Genomic DNA, 20390 nt, shown 5'->3' with positions numbered 1-20390 from the left:
ACTAAGAAGTCTGCATGCCACAACAAAGATCCTGTGTGCCACAACTAAGACCTGGTGCAGCATGCATGCATGCATGAATGAATGAATAAATAAATAAATATTAAAAAGATAAAGAAATGGTGCTGGAAAAAACTGAAGAACAGAAAAAAAAAAAATCCTTGACTCCTACCTCATACCATATGCAGAAAAAAATTCAAGATGATCACAGACCTAAATGTAAATGCTAAAACTATAAAGCTTCTGGAGAAAATGTAGGAAGATATCTTTTGAGATCTTGGAGTAGGCAAATTATTTTAGAGAGAACCCCCAAATTACTAATTATAAAAGAAAAAAACTGAGGAAATGGACTATATCAAAAAAAATTTTAAACCACCACAATATAATTTTTCTACTTTTTATTTTTATTATTATTTTTTTTAATTTCTTTTTTTTTGGCCATACTGTGCAGCATGTGGGATCTTAGTTCCCTGACCAGGGATTGAACCTGGGCCCCCTGCATTGGAAGCACAGAGTCTTAACCACTGGACCACCAGGAAAGTTCCCCTGGACTGTATCAAAATTAAACACTTCCACTCATCAAAAAAACCCAACAACTATTAATTCATTTCAGTACATATATAAACACCTATTATGCTCTCAATTTAAAAAAATACTGTTAAAAAATGGAAAAGCAAGCCACACACTGGAAGAAAATATTTTTAATACCCAGTCCAATAAAAGAAATAATACAAACCAGAATATATTTTTTAAAAACTTCTACAAATCAATAAGAATTTTAAAAAGACATATAACCCAATTTTTTAAAAAGCGAGGAAAAAGACTTGAACAGACACTTCACAAAAGATATAAAATGGTCAATAAGCACATGATAAAGGCTGAAAGAGTCAAAACCTGTCTGGTATTCAAAGAATGAAAATCAGCTCAGACTGAAAAGAAGAACAGCTCTACCATTCATCAGTCACACAGAAAGCCAACTGCAAAGAAACACTGTTTCTCCCAACGTCATGCAAGATGCCACAAGGACCCCCTCTTTGGGTGGTTATTGCTTCCTCACCAGTGATGCCCCAGACAAGCTTTGCTATGTCCATTCACTCCTGAGGATACTCATGACAGCTCTCCCTAGTGAGTCCCTCCCTCAACTTGCCTCAGAAACAGCAATCAATCCAAAACAGATCCCTGTTTCTCTTAGAGTCTCCTCAGTTCCTTCAGTGGGAGCCCAAATGTTACAAATTCCCTTCCCTCAGGTACAGCAGCATTCCAGAGTTCCTCTGGAATTCCCTCCTTCCTGGCAATCAATCTGACTTGGTCAAATTACAGAGGCTTCCGTTCCTGGCTCATTAGGCTTTAAAGAAATGCTGGACAATCATTAGTCGTCAGGAAAATGTGACAGCACCCCACACCCACCGTAAGGGCTAAGTTAAAAGACTGTCAAAAGCAAAGTTGGTGAGGATGTGGAGCAGCCAGAATTCTCAGATGTGCTGGTGGGAGCATAAAATGATGCAACCACCTGTAAGATTAAGCATAAACCCACCCCTGATCCAGAAGTCTACTTCTTGGTATCTACCCAAGAGAAATGAAAACATATTCCACTAAAACAAGTGTTCACGGCAGCCTTACGCATAATGGCCTCAAACTGGAAACAACTCCTCTGTTAAAATGGATCAAAATACTGTCTTAGATTCATACAGTAGAATACTACTCGGCAAATAAAAAACAGCTACAGATACATGCAACAACCTGGCACAATCTCAAAAACATTACGCTGAACTTTAAAAGACTTGCAGACACAATAGAGTACATACTGCATGATCCCACTGTACAAAGTTCAAAACCATGCAAAATTAACCTAGAATGCCAGAAATCAGAACAGTGGTTATTTATGCAGGATAGGAACTGGCTGGAAAAGGGCTTGAAGGAACTTTCTGGGGTGACGGAAATGTTCCGTATCTTGACTGGGGTGTTGATTATCCAGAGATGAAATTTGTAAAAATGCATCAATCTCTTTACTTAACATCTGTACCTTTCACTGTATGTAAATTTTAGCTCAATTAAAAAAAAAAAAAGGCAAATGAGTCTTGTCTCATTCTCAGTATAATATTTCACTGGCAGGTTAACAAACTACCATTTTTATTCATAATTCATGAGATTCCACCATAAATTCCATCCGTATTCCTAAAATATTTTAAAAAATACCCTGAGGATTATGGAAAGATAGAACATACACATTTATTTAGAACTTTGATTTGCTAAACTCCAAACCAAACCTATGGATATTAATTTACCCTAAGAGTCACAAATCAATTCTAGGGGTCAGGGGACAGTTAATATTTTATGCTGGGCACTCTGCTTGTATTTTACATGGATTATCCCACTTAGTTTTCATGACAACCCTGTGAGATAAGAACTATTATCAAATCATCTCCATTTTAAACCTGAGGAAACTAGGGCTCAGAGAGACTGAGTGACTTGTCCAGGGTCACAGAGCTGGCAAGCATGGAGCAAGGGTCTGAACTCGGTCAGGCCTGTCGGCTTCTAGACCAGGTTCTCAATCACTCTGCCTTCTTGTGAACCAGGAAGGTGGGAACCTGAAAAACTAACTTTTCTAAAAAGATCTCACTAAACTCGAAAAAGATAACGCCTAGATCCTCTTCGCCATCCTTCAAGCCTCTGTGCTACTTCCTGCCTCTGATTCACCTTCCACCCTTTTGTCTCAAGTGATGGTTCTAAACTCACCCATGTCTGCCCCCCAGCAAAAGCCCTTTTAGGAGCTCCTCTTGGCTGCTTTGAAGGTACCCTCAATTTCTGGTCCCCACAACATGCCAAAATACAAAAAAAGCAATAGCACCAAACATGACTCATTTGTAAAGAAAACAAAGGGGTGTGTATATGTGTGTTTTCGTAGTGAAGCCTTTTTTTTTTTTTTTTTTGCGGTACGCGGGCCTCTCACTGTTGTGGCCTCTCCCATTGCGGAGCACAGGCTCTGCACGCGCAGGCTCAGCGGCCATGGCTCACGGGCCTAGCCGCTCCGCAGCATGTGGGATCTTCCCAGACCGGGGCATGAACCCGTGTCTCCTGCATCGGCAGGCGGACTCTCAACCACTGCGCCACCAGGGAAGCCCTGAAGCCATTTTTTGAATGAATCTTACACTAGACCTCAACACAGGAGCTAAGGAAAGGCGCAGCTGCTCTCTGCAGGGGCAGGGGCAGAGGTAAGCGCTAGCCCACGTCAGCCACTTTTCCTTGTGGCCACCCCCTAGAAACATCTTGAACTTCATGTAAGGAGCCCGGGGTTCTGGCTGATTCTCTCAAACCAGCGTTCAGAGTCCTCCAAAGCCAAGTTCACTGCAACTTCTCCCAATGCATGTCCCTCCCCCTTGTTTCACTGTCCTAAATTGATGCACACTGTCCTCAGGGCAAATTCCCAAACTGTCAACGTACTAGTTCCATGCACCTGCTCAAACACCTGTCCATCGTCTACCTGTAGGAGCAGGCAGCCCCTCAGTCTGGCCCTCCTCATCCCGCCAGCCATCCTCACCCCCAGCTCACAGAGAGCCTCCCCAGGGCACTTCCCTCAGCACCAGCTCTGAGCTTTGGAAGAACTTGTGCTGACACCATTGAGGACACACGGGTCTCTTCTCTTGGATTGTTCTTCAACTGTCCCTTGTATATCAGTCTCTCCTCCTCACCAAGATTTAAAGTTCCTACCCAGTCATCAGAAAGATATTCCTCTTGATCCAGTAGCAAGTACTTGGACTTTGGAATCAGGAAGACTGAATGTAAACCCTGGCTCTGCCATTTAATGGTTGTTACAAGGGTGAGTCATTTATCACTTTGAACCTGTTCTCTCAGGACTGCTGTGAGAAGGAAGTTATTAGTGAAGATGACGATACCACAGGCAAATGAGCTTCTATATTCTCCTTTTTCCCATCACACTGCACCCATCACAGCGGCCAACAGTTAGTCATTAATAATCTCTTCATGACATTCCACCAATAGGTAGCACGGACCTGGCTCTGGGCAAGTTTGCCCCTGTGAGAGCTAAAAGGATGGAGCCCTGCTCCTTGCCCGTTCTAATTTTGTTGACAATGATAATTTCAAGACTTCAAAAAGCCAGGTCTAGCAGAACAGGAACCAAGCGTTTCAGGGAAATCACGCTCAAGAAAGCCTGCCAAGGCGAAGCGAGGTCCAACCACACTCTGATCCAGAAAGCTAACGGGCAGCTTTAATGCAGCTCACTGTGGCTTGTAACGAGGGAACGGGCATAAAACCAGGGCTGTTCTGAAAGCACTTGCTACACAGATAGACACAAGTTTTCCCAGGGGAAACAGTGACTGTCTTTTTCTGCTAGATGAGCTCAAAGAGTCCACATTATTGAAAATCAAGGAAGAACCAGGGTCTAGGGGACTGGCAGGCTAAGAAACAAAGCAAATGGCTATGTGGGTGGCAGAACTGGACCTGAGACGCCTGGCCCAGGGCAGACAGGAGCCGCACGGTGTACCTGTGAAAGCGTGCTGCTCTGGCATAGAGGACTCGCTCCTGCTGGTGCCACTGCCAGAGCCTTCTCCATGCCTGGAAGGCCCCAGGGAGGGCTCTCCGCTGAAAGTGACTGTCTGCTCTGGCCTGCAACAGCTGAAGTAAAACAATGAATGACCTTTATTTGTACTTTACATTAAAAAGAAAAAGACCTTTCAGGGTCACACTCTCGAGGAAGGGTTGCTTCCTACACAAACATTTTTTAAAATGAAAATCATTATTTCTAATCTTTGCCAACATGACAGGTGAAAATGCTTCCCTTTAATTAAAAGTGAGTTAAGCATCTCTTTATACATTTGTCTATGTATGTGTGTGTATAGATATATATTTATCTAAACATTTTTCCTATGGCCTAAGTGGTCATCCTCACTGCCCATTTTACTGATTGTCAGCATTTTAACTCTGATATATATGGGCTTTTTCAACCTTAAATTTATGAGTCCTTTGTCTCGTGTGTTATGAATTTTGTTCCTACCCTGTAAAATATCTTTTGATTTTGTTTATAATGTTTATTTGTAGTACAGATTATTTAAATTTGTACTTTATTATAAATTTCACTGATACATTAGTAAGAAGACAGACAACTGACTTAAGACTATATATGCCTCCATGATCCAAAACTTGGGAGGAAAAGCATATACACGTGTGGCAGCTTTTAAAACAGGACTGCAAATTCTTTCATCCTCCTTCCCTTGAATCTGGGTGGACAGTGACTACTTTGACCACTAGAGTATGGCGAAAGTGACACTAAGTGACTTCCTAGGCTAGGTCTTAAAGGGCCACATAGCTTTTGTCTTGTTCACTGGAACACTCACTTTTGTAGCCCTGAGCTGCAACACAGGAAGTCTGACTACCCAGGGGCCACCATGCTGTAAGGAAGCCCAAGCCTCTTGGAGAAGTCATATGCAGGCACTCTGGTTAATAGTCCTAGTAGAGCCCCATCTTCAAGTCATTCCAGCCCAGGAACCAGACTTGTAAGTGAAGAAACTTCGAGAAGACTCTAACCCCCTGCCGCTAGAATCTTCCCAGTGGAGGTCCCAGTAATCACAGAGCAGAGACCAGCCATCCTTGCTACGTCCTGTCTCAGTTTTTGACCCACAAAATCCTTAAGCATAATAAAATGGTAGTTGTTTTAAGCCACTGAGTTTGGGGTGAGTTTTTACAGAGCAATAGAAAACTAAACAGCATGCCTATGTGTGTGTTTGTGAATACATGGGTACACACATTCCTACCCACACAGAGGAAAAAAAATGCCAGGTTTACTCATCAAATGTCATCTTAAGATGCAGGATTACGGGTATTTTAATTTTTTCTTCTTTATGTCTTCCTATACTTCCCAAATTTTCTGTGATGTCTACATATTGCTTATGGGCATTTTCAAATGTAAACAAGAGTAGAAGCAATAGTATAATGAATCCCCTCAAACTTATTGCCCAGCTTCAACAATTAGCATTCTTGCCATTCTTTATATATTACTTTTTAAATAGAAAGAAACCCACAATAAATAATATTTTTCTCTTTTCCTAAATTAGAAGGAACTGATGAGCTCCTTGGATATCTAAACCAAGAGATAACATTCAGATTGTTAGCTAAAGATTTTTTTAAAAAACAACAGCTGAAAAAAAAAACAAAACAAAACAACAGCTGAGCAGGGCTCTTACTATTTTTCAGACCTTCCACTGTGCAGGCCGTGCTGGAGCCCTGTAAGAGATAAGGACTCTGACCCTCGACCTACCAGTGCTGGGCCCCAGGGTCGAGGAGATCCCTTTTTTCAGGGAGAAACTAAATGAGACCCTTTGCTTCTTTTCCACCTTGAATACACATAACCTTTCAACTCTGGGGCTCATGTTCTTTTTCTAAAAGTGCTCCTTCTTCACATTCTGTTGTGCTTGCATTCAATGAGCTTAAGAGACCCAGTGGCAATGTCCTTTCCGAAACAGCCACATAATCCAAAGGGACGTGAAAGAATGTACCAATTCTAAACATTTTCTAGGTGTGGAAGGCAAAGGTGACACAAAAACAAGCCATGCCCTGGGTTAGCCCCATCCAAACACCAAGAACTGTGGTGATCCTTGGGGAAAACTCTGAAGCAAGCACTGGCAGCTCATCTGTTTGTTCACTCCTGTGTTCATTCACTCATCCAACTACTAGTCAGCAGCTACCCTTTGTCAACAGTTCAGGAGAAGAATGAGGCAGGACAGGCTGTACCCTCAAGGAGCCCCCAGCCTGGCAGGGAGGGAGGCCAGCCAACAACATGCTATGAGAAAGCTGCACGAGGGGTGGAGCAGGGGGAAGAGGTGACACCTGAGCTGAAAGGGCAGCAGGCAGATTGGGAAGCAGGAGCTCGCAGAGAATATTCAGGGAAGGACCAGCAGCTTGACTAAGTGCAGCTGTGAAGGGGCAGAGCGGTAACAGGAATGGGGAGAGAAGCAGACAGAACCAGCTCCCAAAGGAGTCTGTACGCCTCCCAAAACCAAGGAACCAGCCAAACTCTTTAGATTCACTGTTAGACTTGAGCAGCAGATAGAGGAGGGGGTGGAGAGGACAGCACAAAAATAACCAGGAGGAGCTTCGTTCGTGTCCTCCCCGTTCCACCGCAGGGACGACCAAACAGAGGCCTGCGTAGTCCACCTCCCACTGCAAGGCCTGTGCGGACATCATCAGTTGAACACACACTCCCCTGCGCCTGAATGTGGCCTGGAAAATCCTTCTCGGTTCAGCGCTCCAGACGGCTACCTGCCATCATTAGAGCCACCCTGGGGCTAAACTACAAGCCCCCCGAGAGCAGGAACTTTGTCTGCTTTGCATCACAGCTGTATCCTCAGTTCTTGGCCTGGCATCTAAGGCATAGCAGCCGCTCAGTAAGTCTTTCTTAAATGGAACTGAATCCGTCTTTCTCTACCTGCCTTCATTAATCCCTCAGCCTGACCCCCGCCTCCTCCCACCACTGTGGGCACCTGGGTCTCACACCGTTTAGCTCTAGGATATGGCGCTCAGGCTCTGCACCTTCCCCAACATCTCCTGAAGGTCTCAGGAGGGGCTGGCTGAGTAATATAATCAACAATTTGGGTCTAGATGTGAATGGAATGGCTGATACACTCACCACCTTCAGAGAGCAGCTGCATTTTCAAAGCAGATGAAGGGACAGGAGTTATGCAGACTTTCTGACATCCCTGGGGGGCTCTGGGGCAGATACCTTTGAGCTTTTCACAGTACCCTCTCTTCCAAATCAGAACACCAGACCTCTTGGTACAGGCCTTTTCCGAGAATCTTTCCAAAGCAAACGTATCCAAGAATGTAAGCCAGCAGAGCTCCCTGCTCTGAGGAACTCCATACCTGCTGGGATCGCCTCTTCTGAGTATACTGTAACCACAATTTGAAACACTTGCGTAGCAATGTTATTCTGAAATGAAACACACAACACCAAGGTAACTGCCCTCCCACTTTCAGGTGTCAGGTTTTCAGAATTTTGTTTTGATTTTAAGGAAGGTAAATCTGGGCATAGGTACATCTTGAGCGTTAAAGGCACCCCAGGGGTTTCATTCTAAGGGAAATAAGAACCTGTTTTCTGACATGAAATCTGCCAAACCTCCACCCTGATTTTGGACTGTGGCTTGCCCTCAAAATTTGACAAATTTCTTGTAAAGGTAATTAGACCACCAAGCCCAGTGTCTCTCGAACTCAGGTAATATGTATGAAATCCCCCAAATATCCTGAATTTTCTGATTTTACGGCCAAACTCTGGGGCCTGTTTAGGACCACCTGGGTCTGTGACATGCTTTCACACAGTGATACTGAGAGTGAGAACCACATTCAGTTTTGTAAACCAGCATTTAGAATAATGATACATCCTGACAACTCCAAATTGACTCAATTAAATATTGTGATTCTCACTGACTCATTAAAAAGTGCCCCAGGGCTTCCCTGGTGGCACAGTGGTTGAGAGTCTGCCTGCCGATGCAGGGGACACACGTTCGTGCCCCGGTCTGGGAAGATCCCACATGCCGCGGAGCGGCTAGGCCCGTGAGCCATGGCTGCTGAGCCTGTGCGTCCGGAGCCTGTGGTCCGCAACGGGAGAGGCCACAACAGTGAGAGGACCTCGTACCGCCAAAAAAAAAAAAAAAGTGCCCCCAAATCATACCTATAACTATGCAAAATAAATTAATTATACTCTTGGGAGAGGGTTTATCGAACATTTCTTTTCTTTTCTTTTTTTTTAATTTATTTTATTTTTGGCTGCATTGTGTCCCCGTTGCTGTGTGCGGGCTTTCTCTAGTTGCTGCGAGCAGGGGCCACTCTTCATTGTGGTGCTCTGGCTTCTCACTGCGGTGGCTTCTCTAGTTGCGGAGCTCAGGCTCTAGGCGCACAGGCTTCAGTAGATGTGGCTCGCGGGCTCTAGAGCGCAGGCTCAGCAGTTGTGGCTCACGGGCCCATGCTCTGGGCATGTGGGATCTTCCCGGACCAGGGCCTGAACCTGTGACCCCTGCATTGGCAGGCAGATTCCCAACCACTGAGCCACCAGGGAAGCCCTATCGAACATTTCTTGCAGCAAGAAAGTGAACAGTGTTTCCCTCTCAATAGTAAGACTAAGGGGTCGAAGGAAGGTGTCCAGGCAGCCTTTATTTTAACTTTCTACTTCTTTCCTATACATTCTGAGTTTTTCTTGTGGACATGTGGTGCTTTTATTTATTTTAATGAATGATTAACTCTAAAAAATTAAGGACACACTCTATACCCTCCAAGACCAAACCACAAACACCCACTTGCCTGGGCCGTCTCTGTGACACTATCAATGCCTACATTCCAAGATGGAACGTCACTAACACCTGAAAACTGAGGCAGTGGTGGCCGAGCACCAGCACAAACGTCCTCATTCTACCTCCTATCCCATCAACCAAAAGGAAAAGGCGAGCTCAGGAACACTGGTTTACAGCAGGGCCTCTCTCAATCTGCCGCAGTAACACACTGAGGGTGATGATGACTCCTGGAGACCAGCCAGTCAGTCACAACGGGCCCCTGGGGAGCCTGAAAGCCACAGTCCCTACCTGTAGTGGTCCCAGGCAGCACACAGGAAGGGGAGCTGCTCACTTTCCTCCCTCTGTTCAATCTGAGACTGCCAGAGGTTCCAGAACCTGTGCAGTAGCTGCAGCAAAACAGGAAGGAAACAGAAGTTTATTAAGGCAAAAGGTAAAATGATCTCTCTTGACCCATTCGTTAGCACATCTGTAACTCCAGAAGACTGTAAGCTCCCCCAAAGCATTAATTACCTCAATTTGGAGCACCCAACATATAACAGATTTGCAAAATAATTATGACCGAGCAATATGGAACTATTCTGGGCCAACATAAAAGGCAAAAAGCTGGATCTACCAAATCTATGTAAATCAGAATGAAGAAGGTATTCCTAATCTGGGCCTCATGGAAGACAAAGCCATTTTAGAAATTAAAACTGATCTTATCACCTACTACTGCCTATAAAGTAGTCTTGCCAAAAAGTGTTTAACTTCAATCTAATCAAGCCCTTAGATCTAACTTCTAGTTTATAAGAGCTACACAGGAAAAAGGAAAATCAAATGACGTCAGAAGGAAACAGAAAATTGGAGAATATGGAAGACCGTACAAAATAACTGGCATTCCTTTTCAAAAAGTTAATGTTATTAAGAAAGATAGTATACGTTATGCTAAGTGAAATAAGCCAATCACAAAAGGGCAAATACTGTAAATATGAGGTACCTAGAACAGTCAAATTCAAAGAGACAGAAAGGAGAACGGTGGTTGCCAGGGGCTGGGGGAGGAGAAGGAGAATGGGAGTTATTGTTTAATTCACAGAGTTTCAGTTTTGCAAGATGAAGAAGGTTCTGGACATGGATAATGGTGATGGTTGCACAATAATGTGAATGTACTTAATGCCACTGAACTGTACACTTAAAAACGGTTAAGATGATAAATTCTGTGTATTTTACAATTTAAAAATAAACATGTTTAAACAAAAGAAGTGGGGGTGGGGGTGGGGGACTTATTGATTAAGAGTCTTAAGAGACATAACCAAATGTAGAGTGAGTCATCAATCCTTAATTGAATCCTGGTTTTAATAAAACAGCTATAAAGACATTTTGGGGGCAACTGGGAAAATATGAATATGGGTTGGGTATTGGTTAATATTAGAGCATTACTGTTCATTTTGTTAGGGATGATAATGATACTGTGGTTATGCAGGAAAATGTTCTTATTTTGGGGCAATGCATACTGAAATGTTTAGGTGTAAAAGTGTCATAATGTCTGTAATTTACTTTGAAATGATTTGGGGAAAAAAAGCAAATATTAACAATTGTTGAATTTAGATGGTAAAATAGAGGTTTATTACACTATTCTTTATATTTTTCTGTATGCTTGAACATTTTCACAATTAGAATGCCCCTTTCTCCTACACTCAGAAACACAATCTACAGGTGGAGACAGAATGTTTGTTGCCCTCAAGTAAACTTAACCACTGAAGACAACAGACTCACAGTGCAAACATAACCAAAGCCTCCTGGAATGCAAGACTTAAAGTGTATTCCCTAGGTCAAGGTTGGAATCCACAGTCCCTGACCTCTGATTCAACTATCAATTTTTTTAGCAAACAGATAAAAAAAATGGGATTAAACAAGAGAAGAATAAGAGCTTCTCTAGCCTCTGGCATAGATTACTAAAGAAAATGGACACTAAGAATCTGGAGTCTAAAGGTCTGAACAAACCTCTAAGCACAAAGGTTAAAAGGAAAAGAGAATGGCCATCAGAAGAGGTGCCTTGATACAGAAGAGGACTCTCACCGTGACATCATGTTGCTGGTGAGCAAGATTCCTTCTTATTCGTTGGAGATGGGCACGGGCCACATTGTCTTTTAGGGCTCTAAAGCAAAAATGCTGTGAAAAGAAGAATGGACACAAATCAGTGGTGTGTCTGTAACAGTAAGAGCAATGCCCAAGAGGGTGGCAAGAAGCTCAGTAGTAGCTGTTCACAGCTGCTCCCATGTCCCAGAGTGTTTCTCTGTTTTGAGATTCAATTGAGAGCCTGATACAAGCCAGCCTGCACAGTAGACACTTAATAACTAGCTGTGGGACTACTCCCTGCCGTCCACAGATACTGCACAGGAACAAACACACCCGCACCTCTGACCAGGAGAGGTCCCTGTGACCCAGATGAAAACACCAGACAAAGGTCAAAACATCAACTCTGCCTCTCAGAAAAGAGACAGACTTCCAGCCTATGGTGGGGTTTTTTTTTTTTTTTTTTTTGCCATGTGGGGTCAATGTGTATGCTTACACAACTATAAATGCAGTTTTGTAAGAGTAAAATAGAAGGGAGAGAAGGAATTTTGAGAGGTGACTGGGGGTGGGGGTGGGGGTGGAGTAGAGGCAGGACATGCTGGCCTGGCTCCTGTCAAAAATGTCTCACGTGTGACTAAGCAAAGCACATCCCCCACAGCCTGGCTTCAGTTTTCTGAGACAGAAGCGAAGCAACTAGGGCTTTTCGTATCGTGCTCTGTGGACCTGCAGAGGCTCCTGAAAGTGTTCTTTCGGAGGCCACCTCGTGTGGTGAAGGTGGGGAAGAGTAGCCGGGAGAACAGACACTACTTCCCAGACCTAGCTTTGTCCACAGCATCTCTACCTTGATTGATTTCGAAGACTAGGTTTCCACCACTTAAAAAGGGGGTCTGCCACGTAGAACACCCAAGGACTAGATCACTTCTAAGGCTCCTTTGCAGCCCCAAAACCCTCTGACCCCACACCATCACCATCTCTGATCCAAAATGAAAATAGGGACATGACAATGAAGGGGGCTTCATGATGGAAGCCATCCACACAACCAGAATCACTTATGGAGCATGATGTGGGCCAGGTCCCCCAGGAGTGGCTGCCTGAGCGAGGCTGTAGCACCCTTACCAGCAAGCCTCGCCTGTGGTGCTCTTCTGCCACCTTCCGCCGCATAGCTGCCTCTGCGCACAGCAGCATGTCTACCAGAGTTAAGGCTTCTTGTCTCAACAAGGTCCCACCCCAGCCCAGAGCAATCCTAATGACCCATCTGAAGGGTCCCGGCTGCAGGAGATGATGGGCGTGCCAGGTGGGCTGGTGTCCGCCTCTGTCTCCCCGACAACCCAGGGAAGAAAGAACTAAGGGGAACCATGTGAGTTACTTATCTGCCTTTCTCCCCTCTCATGCCCATTTCATGAGAGGCAAAAATAGTTGAGATAAACTGCCACCAGTTTGAGTAAGCATTTCAAAATCTAAGCAGAACCTGCTCCAAGTTCTCCTGCATTCTGTTTTGGCATCACAATCCAGTCAGAAGTTTGTGCTAAAAACCTTGGAGTTATTTTCAAACCTTTTCTCCACCCACCCCCTCCATCTTCTTGGCTGCCAAGTCCATCTGCTGCCCCCCCAGGTCTCCCCGGTTCTGTCCCCACCCCCAGCACCGTGCAGTACACTTGACTTGGTCCCCCCTGTGCCAGCTTCGCTGCCACCATCGAGCTTTAGCCTTTCTAAAGTACAGATCTGCTGCATCACTTCTCTTCTCAAAAACCTGCAAAGGATCCCCAACGCCACTGGGATTAAGCCCAAATTCCTGACCACTGCACACAAGGGCCCTACAAGCCAGTCCCCAGCCTGCATCTACCTGCCCTCCATACCCCACAACTCACTGGAGACCCCGGTCATCACCCCTGGCTGCTCTTCCTCACCTACACCTGCATAAATGCCACTCCTTACACCTGAACCGCCCTTCCCGACCTCCCTGTTGGGAGAACGTGTCATCCCCCAAGGCTTAAATTCAGCTCAAACATCACCTCCTCGGCTAGATCTCCACAGTAGCCCTAGCAGGACTGGATAAAAACTTTTATGATAGCACTTATCACACCACATTACAAAGACTGGTTTTCATGTCTACTTCCCCCACTAGACAATGAGCTACCGTTAGTCTCTAAGTTTCCCTATATTCCAGAATTTAGGCAGGAGTTTAAAACAAAGTAAGAGTTCAGTGAACAAACAAAAGTGTGGGTGAACACCCAAGGCAGTCCAAATCCCACACCTGGGCACATATTGCAGCAGGGGCAGCGATTAAGAAGGTGCACTGGAGTCAAAAGCCTGGCTCTGCCAATGAGTTTGAAAACCACTTAGCAGCCCCCAACCTGTTTCCTCATCTGTAAAATGGAGACGGTGAGACCTACTCCACAGGGTTGCTATGAGGATTAATGAGATAATGCAAAATGTCTGCACACAGTAAACAGCTCAATGAATGGAAGCTAGGATCATAATGACAGGGCCACCAAGGACAGATGGCTTTCTGAAAAAGCAATGAAATTAAACAAATCTGAAACAGAAATGAAATGAAGCAGAAATGGCTGTGGCTATTTCTACCATCTAATGGGTAGAAAAAAGCAATGAAATGATAACAAAATCAGGGCAGCGGCAATGCCTCTGAGGGGGAGGAAAGGGAATGTAGTCAGGGAGGAGCAGACTGGGGTGTGAGCAATGTTCTATTTTTTTGAGTTGTGCTCATTTTACCATTATTCTTTAGACTATAAATGTTTGTTATATGCACTCTTTTGAATGAATATTCCCAAAATGAAACAAAAAATTTTAAAAAGAAGTCAACAGAGATCCGAACTGTCTTAAACTGCTGGGTAACTACTTCCCATGTATCTCCTGACTCTTGTCTTATAGGCTGGTGAACTCTTGCTGTTCTTGCTGTACAGACAGGGCTGGGCGGTGCAAAGGATACAGTGTTTCCAGTGAATAAAGGCCCTCCGCAGCACCACCTTCCTGGCCAGCCCCTCTACCCGCTCGTGGTGGACGTACAAACTCTCCCTCCGCTTCCAGGCCCACCGCCAATCACAGAAGTGTGTCTGGAGCACACTGATGCAGTGGAATCCCTCAGCCGTCTCTGCAACAGAGAAAATAGCTTAAGTGCTGCCCCCTCAAGGTTAGGCGATGAGCTGGAAGCACCTTTAAGACAGGATGAAACCCATTACTGGCAGGCATCAGGGCTTCAAGGCTGCTCCCACAAAGAATGTTAGAATAAAAGGTGTTGGTTTTTTTTTTTTTTTTTTGGCTGTGCCATGCAGCATGTGGGATCTTAGTTCCCCCACCAGGGATCAAGCCCCCTGCACTGGAAGCGTGAGTCTTAACCACTGGACTGCCAGGGAAGTCCCAGAATAAAAGGTTTTTAAACACGGGAGGAATCCCTTAGCTATCAGTATATCTCTTCTCTCCCAGGAAAGAGAAAAGGGTTCTATCAAAGGGCTGAGGCTCCTAGTTAGCTACTGAGGAGCAGTAATGGCGACTGCTGCTTTCAAAGAAGACTCCATTTCACTTTTGCCTCTTTATCAATGTTTCCCGGATGGGATTTCAGGGTCTGAGTCAATGACACACAACTTGGTCAACATGCTGTCAAAGGCTTTTGTGAGCTTTCAGCCAGGCTGCTACAGGCTGCCAGCTCCATCTCCTTTTAAGACTAATTAGCGACTGGCCTGAAGAGCATAAGTCCAGCAAGTGGAAGGGAACTGGTCCTGGAATGAGAATGCCATAACTGGAGGCACGTTAGTCGGCAGCTCATCATTAAATAGCTTCATGCCTTCAACTTTCAGGCTTGGGCAACCAGACAGGTGGTCCCCCATCACTATTTTCACATGGACACATTCCCTCTCCCAAGAGACAGTGTAGGCAGCCTAGGAGATCCCACAGGGAGGCCTAGGGTAAGCAGGAGAGCCTAACCCTGCGGCCAGCACAGTGTTCAACTCACTTCTGTGTGGGCTCAAGAAACTGAAGTACAAAAAGTACCTACGATCATGACCTATTTATCATTACTTCTGACCTCTCTCGGGGAAACAAAACCATCAGAATAGCGTTCAAAAACTCATCACCATAAATCACATGCATCTGCATAACTGAGGACAAACAACCCAAATATCTATTAATACAAGAATGGCTAGGGACTTCCCTTGACGATCCAGTGGTTAGGACTCTGCACTTCCACTGCAGGGAGCATGGGTTCGATCCCTGGTCGGGGAACTAAGATCCTGCAAGATGCACAGCAAGGCCAAAAAAAAAAAAAAATCGCTAAGTAGATTAAGGTAAGCCCCTCTCCTGTAAAATACAATCAATTGAAAAATAACATTTATTAAGAACACTTAAAGACACAGGAAAGTATTGATTAGTTGTGTGGAAAAAAAAAGGCAAGATATAGCCTAGATGGGAGAGGAGTCTGGGGGAGAATGGATACATGTATATGTATGGCTGAGTCTCTTTGCTGTGCACCTGAAACTATCACAACATTATTAATCGGATATACTCCAATATAAAATAAAAAGTTAAAAAAAGATACAAAATTGTATGTATCATACCAATCATAACAATCACAGTATTTATGGCGTAATTTAAATCCTACTGAATTAAATATTGATAAAAAAACAGAAGGAAATATCTTAACTGTGAATTGAGGATGATTTATCTTCCTCCTCAATCTCCTTTTTGAAAATCTGTGGTGTAACACGGTTATATCTCCCTTTAATAAGTTACCACCCTATTGGTGGTAACAGGCAACAGGAGAGTGGGCACTGTGACCAACCCTCTGTCCCTGGAGCCCAGGACTTCCTGCTCACCTCTCCGCTGCCTCTTCTCTCTGCGCACCTGCAGGTATTCCAGCCAGGCCCTCAGGGCTCTCCACTGTTGCCAGTGCTGATGGTGTTTCACTGCGGAGACCATCTTTCGCCTCTCCCTCCAGACATGCAGAAGCTGTTCCTGCCACCGTGACCAAGCCTGAAAACCAGAGAAAAGACAACAGTCAATGGAGGCAGGAAAACAGAGGTGAAGTACCGGTGAGGGAAAAGAGAAACACACACACTGGAAAGGCTAAAATTAGATACACACACAGGAAAGGCTAAAAAGGAGGGGAAATTCCCAAGGAGAATTGTAAGTGATGGGAATCTGGGGTGAAAAGATCTTTAAGAAGGGCATTCTCTGCTTCCAGAAAGTAATTTTTTCTGGATTAAGAAGGGGGGAAAAAAGGATTAATAAAATCAATGCATATACAAGAAGCAGGGACAATCCAAGGGGTGATTAAATTAATTCAGATTAGGGATACGAGAGGAGGGTCTGCCTTTTCTTTCAAAGTGGGAGGAAGCCTATGGTCAAGAGGCTCTTTCTCAGGGACATTAGTCTCCAAGACGTGGACCTACAGAAACTGAGGGTCTACAGAAGGATTCCCTTAAGATTATCCATAAATGCACACCCTTGGGAAAGCCTTCGTGCACACTCAGCAAAACACATGCCTTACCTTGAAGGTGATTGTCATAGATGACTTGATACCTTCTCTTATACCTTATACCTTTTTTTTTTTTTTTTTGATTTTTTTTTTTGTTTTTTTTTGCGGTACGTGGGCCTCTCACTGTTGTGGCCTCTCCTGTTGCGGAGCACAGGCTCCGGATGCGCAGGCCCAGCGGCCATGGCTCACGGGCCTATCCGCTCCGCGGCATGTGGGATCTTCCCAGACCGGGGCACGAACCCGTGTCCCCTGCATTGGCAGGCAGACTCTCAACCACTGCGCCACCAGGGAAGCCCCCCTTATACCTTTCTAAACCCATAACACCTCTTCCCCTTTGCTTCCTCTCAGCTGAATACCATTTTTCCTATTTCACCAAGAAAATAAAAGCAATCAAAAGACAATTTTCTCAAGCTCCCACATGTCCCCCACCTGCCAACAGGCTCTGCCTTCTCTCCTGTTGCTCTGGATAAACTGTCCACTCTCCCATCACAGGTTGCCCCTGCCATGCATACAGCCCATCTTCTCTCACCTTCTCAAGTTTATCACTCTGGCAATTCCCCCCACTCCCTTCTGCATCATCAGTTTCCACCCTCTGCTAGATTTTTAAAATCAGCATTTGAGTGTGTTGTTATTTCTCCCTGAGGGGATGTGACAACCAAAAGCAATGGGTGACCTTTGATTGTACCCTGCACCCGACACTAAAAGAGCAACAATATACAGCTGCAATACGAACTGTATTCTAGATATTACTATATCAACATTACATTTCTTAGATATGACAGTGATATTGTGGTTATATAGGAAAACATCCTTATTTTTAGGAGATATGAGCTTAAGTATTTAGGGTAAACTTTATGTCTGCAACTTTAAAGCAACTCAGAAAATGTAAAAAATATACTGATACACTTGAGAGAAAGCAAATGTGGAAAGATGTTAAGGATGGGTTAAACTAGTGAAGAGAGCCCAGAATCCACCTTTTCTGTGATTTGGTATTTGTCAAAATTAAAAAGTTGGGATGAAAGATTATTGTCACACAAATACTTCCTGAAGGGAATAAATCAGTGATCCTCAAACCAACCACCAAACACCCCTCTCTAGACCACTTTGCCACCCAGCTAACACCCAAGTGCTTTCCTTTCCAAACTCTTCAAAGGGGCTCTCTACCTTTCTCATTTCTTTTCTAAGCTGGTTTTCTTGAATCCTCTCCCCATTGGGTTCACTGAAACTGCTCTTATCAAGGGCATCAATGACCTCCACGTGGCTCAATCCGAAGGCCAAATCTCAGTCCTCACCTGCCCTGGCCTGCCAGAAGCACGTGACGCAGCTCATCACACCCGCCTCCACCTGGCTTCCAGTATACCTTGGCCTCTCTTCTGTTCCCGCCGCTGATTCCCATCTCTTCACCAGACAGGCTCAGTTCCACTGGCTATACCCACTCCCTTTGTGCTTTCACCTAGTCTCATGGCTCTAAATGTCATCTGCATGTTGAGGACTCCCAACTTTACATCTCAGGTCTGGACTCATCCTCAAGACTCCACACATATATCCAGCTGCCTCCCTGACACCCCCTCGTGGACATCTGGAAGGCCCATCAGGCTGAAGATATAGAGCTCAGAATGGAGCTCCTCCTAATCTTTCCCTACAAACCTGCCTCTCCCTCCAACACCCCCATTTCAGTAAATAGCAACTCCATTGTTCCAATTACTTAGGCCAAAAACCTGGGAATCCTCTTAGACTTTTTCTCTGACACTTCACAACTTAACTATCCACTAGCAAATCCCATTGGCAATACCTTCAAAACATACCCAGAATCCAAAACCATCTTCCTATCATCCTTGTCCAGAATCTCTCCTGGAACTTTGTAATCACTTCCTAACTGTCCTCCCTGCTTTTATCCTTGATTTTCTGAGGTCTGTTCTTAACACAACAGCCAGAATTGTCCTTTCTCATTTGTTGTGGTTATGTCACTTAAATCTCTCCATCTATATGACAATTTCCCTCCCTGCCTTTTTTCTCTTCACGCTACCAATTTGTTAGAGAAACCAGGTCATGTACGCTATAAACTGTCCCACGTTTTAGATTTGTCCGATTGTCTCCTCCAGATGTCTTTAACTTGTCCCTCTGATCCCTGTATTTCCCATGAACTGATAGTCAGATTCATGTTAGGCTTGGCGGGAGTCATGTTCAAATTTTAGGCAAGAACATGTCTCAAGTGCTGCTGGGTACTTCCTGTTACATCACATCGTGGATGGCTGCCATAGTTTTAGCAATGCCAAGACTGTTCAGTGGCTTCAGATGGCATTAATCTGATCCCTCCCTTATATTTCCCTGTTGTCTTTCCCCTGGGTGATTGCTGCCTAGATCCATTTTCTCACTGGGGTGGCAATTTTCTAATTCTAATACTCCTGCATTTATTAACTGAAATTCTATAAAGAAGCCTTACTCTCTCATTAACCCTCTTGTTTTTCAAAGATTAGTTTGTATAGGAAAGGCAGGATAAATGCTTGACTTCGGCCTTCATTAATTTCCAAAGAATTGAATTAATGCTCTAACAACCCAAAACTGTGACCAATGAACTCTTTTTCTCATTATGAATGCATGAATTTTTACATATTTGATATGTTTTCAATCCACGGCAGTCATTATTCTTTTTGATGTTCAAATTGTTCTATCTTAAGCCTATGGGAGTCCTTCTGACACAACCCCATTAACCTCTGTTAATTTCCTCATACTCCTGCACACTACCTCCTAGGCTTATGATGTCTATTCCTGCTCTATACCTGGAATCAGCCATTTCTCCAAAAAGCCTCAGTTCCCCTTAGTGGGAAGTAGAAGAGACCACAACTTGGGCACTGGGGATGCTAGAAGCAGTGCCAGTAATAAAGCATTTAAGTCTTTTCAGTAAATAGAGTTAGAAATTCACTATTTTAGGGGAAAAAAATCATGAGTCCATACCGATATTGACATTTCCAATTTCAGATAACAAGGCTTTTGTTTAATTTCTGATTTTGTACCTGTAATCTTTCCTTTTACACTGAAAATCATGCTTCCTAATGACACAGCCATAGTTATTTGCTTTATCTTACAATGTAGCTGTAACAGATTCAACCCAACAATCCAAACCTGCTACTTAAAATAAGACCACTGAATGCAATTTTAGATCTCTTAGTAGTTCTTTGTGTCCTTAGAACACATCCCACTTGGGATGAACAGCCAAAATATTGTATTTTAAAGTAATTATTTTCTCTTTGTAGTCATTGCTACAAACTTGATATATTTGTTTCAGCATGTTCTAAAATCCTAGGGATTGGTTCTTTTCCTTTTTGATTTTTTGTTTTTAATTATATCAAATATTTACATGGTTCCAAAGTTAAACCTATGTAACAAAGTAAATTCACAGAAGTACTTTGTTCCCTCCCTTCCCCCAGAGGTAACCACTTTTCCTTAGTTTTTGGTTTATTTTTCCATTGTTTCTTCTTGAAAATATAACACACACACACTCTCTATCTCTCTCTCTCTCATCTCTCTCTCTCTCTCTCTCTCCCTTCCTTCCTCAAAAG

The 20390-nt window shown here is 44.1% G+C and overlaps 1 protein-coding gene across 13 annotated transcripts in view; it reads right to left on the bottom strand.

The window, feature by feature from the left end:
• Positions 1-20390, bottom strand: part of SFI1 (SFI1 centrin binding protein) — a 77584-nt gene that overhangs the window by 15544 nt on the left and 41650 nt on the right. For 9 of the 13 annotated variants that reach the window (XM_060119511.1, XM_060119499.1, XM_060119500.1 and 6 more), the window contains 7 exons: positions 16169-16325; positions 14290-14451; positions 12459-12529; positions 11346-11438; positions 9579-9676; positions 7870-7936; positions 4499-4629 (listed from right to left, as the gene is read on the bottom strand). In XM_060119511.1, the coding sequence (XP_059975494.1) occupies positions 4499-4629; positions 7870-7936; positions 9579-9676; positions 11346-11438; positions 12459-12529; positions 14290-14451; positions 16169-16325 (779 nt within the window). The remainder of the gene's footprint in view (positions 1-4498; positions 4630-7869; positions 7937-9578; positions 9677-11345; positions 11439-12458; positions 12530-14289; positions 14452-16168; positions 16326-20390) is intronic. The other 4 variants (XM_060119509.1, XM_060119508.1, XM_060119506.1 and 1 more) reach the window with 3 other exon arrangements.

The sequence above is a fragment of the Mesoplodon densirostris genome, chromosome 15 (assembly GCF_025265405.1).
Source record: "Mesoplodon densirostris isolate mMesDen1 chromosome 15, mMesDen1 primary haplotype, whole genome shotgun sequence".
NCBI classification, from domain to species: domain Eukaryota; kingdom Metazoa; phylum Chordata; class Mammalia; order Artiodactyla; family Ziphiidae; genus Mesoplodon; species Mesoplodon densirostris.
This window is presented reverse-complemented; position numbering and strand designations above follow the sequence as displayed.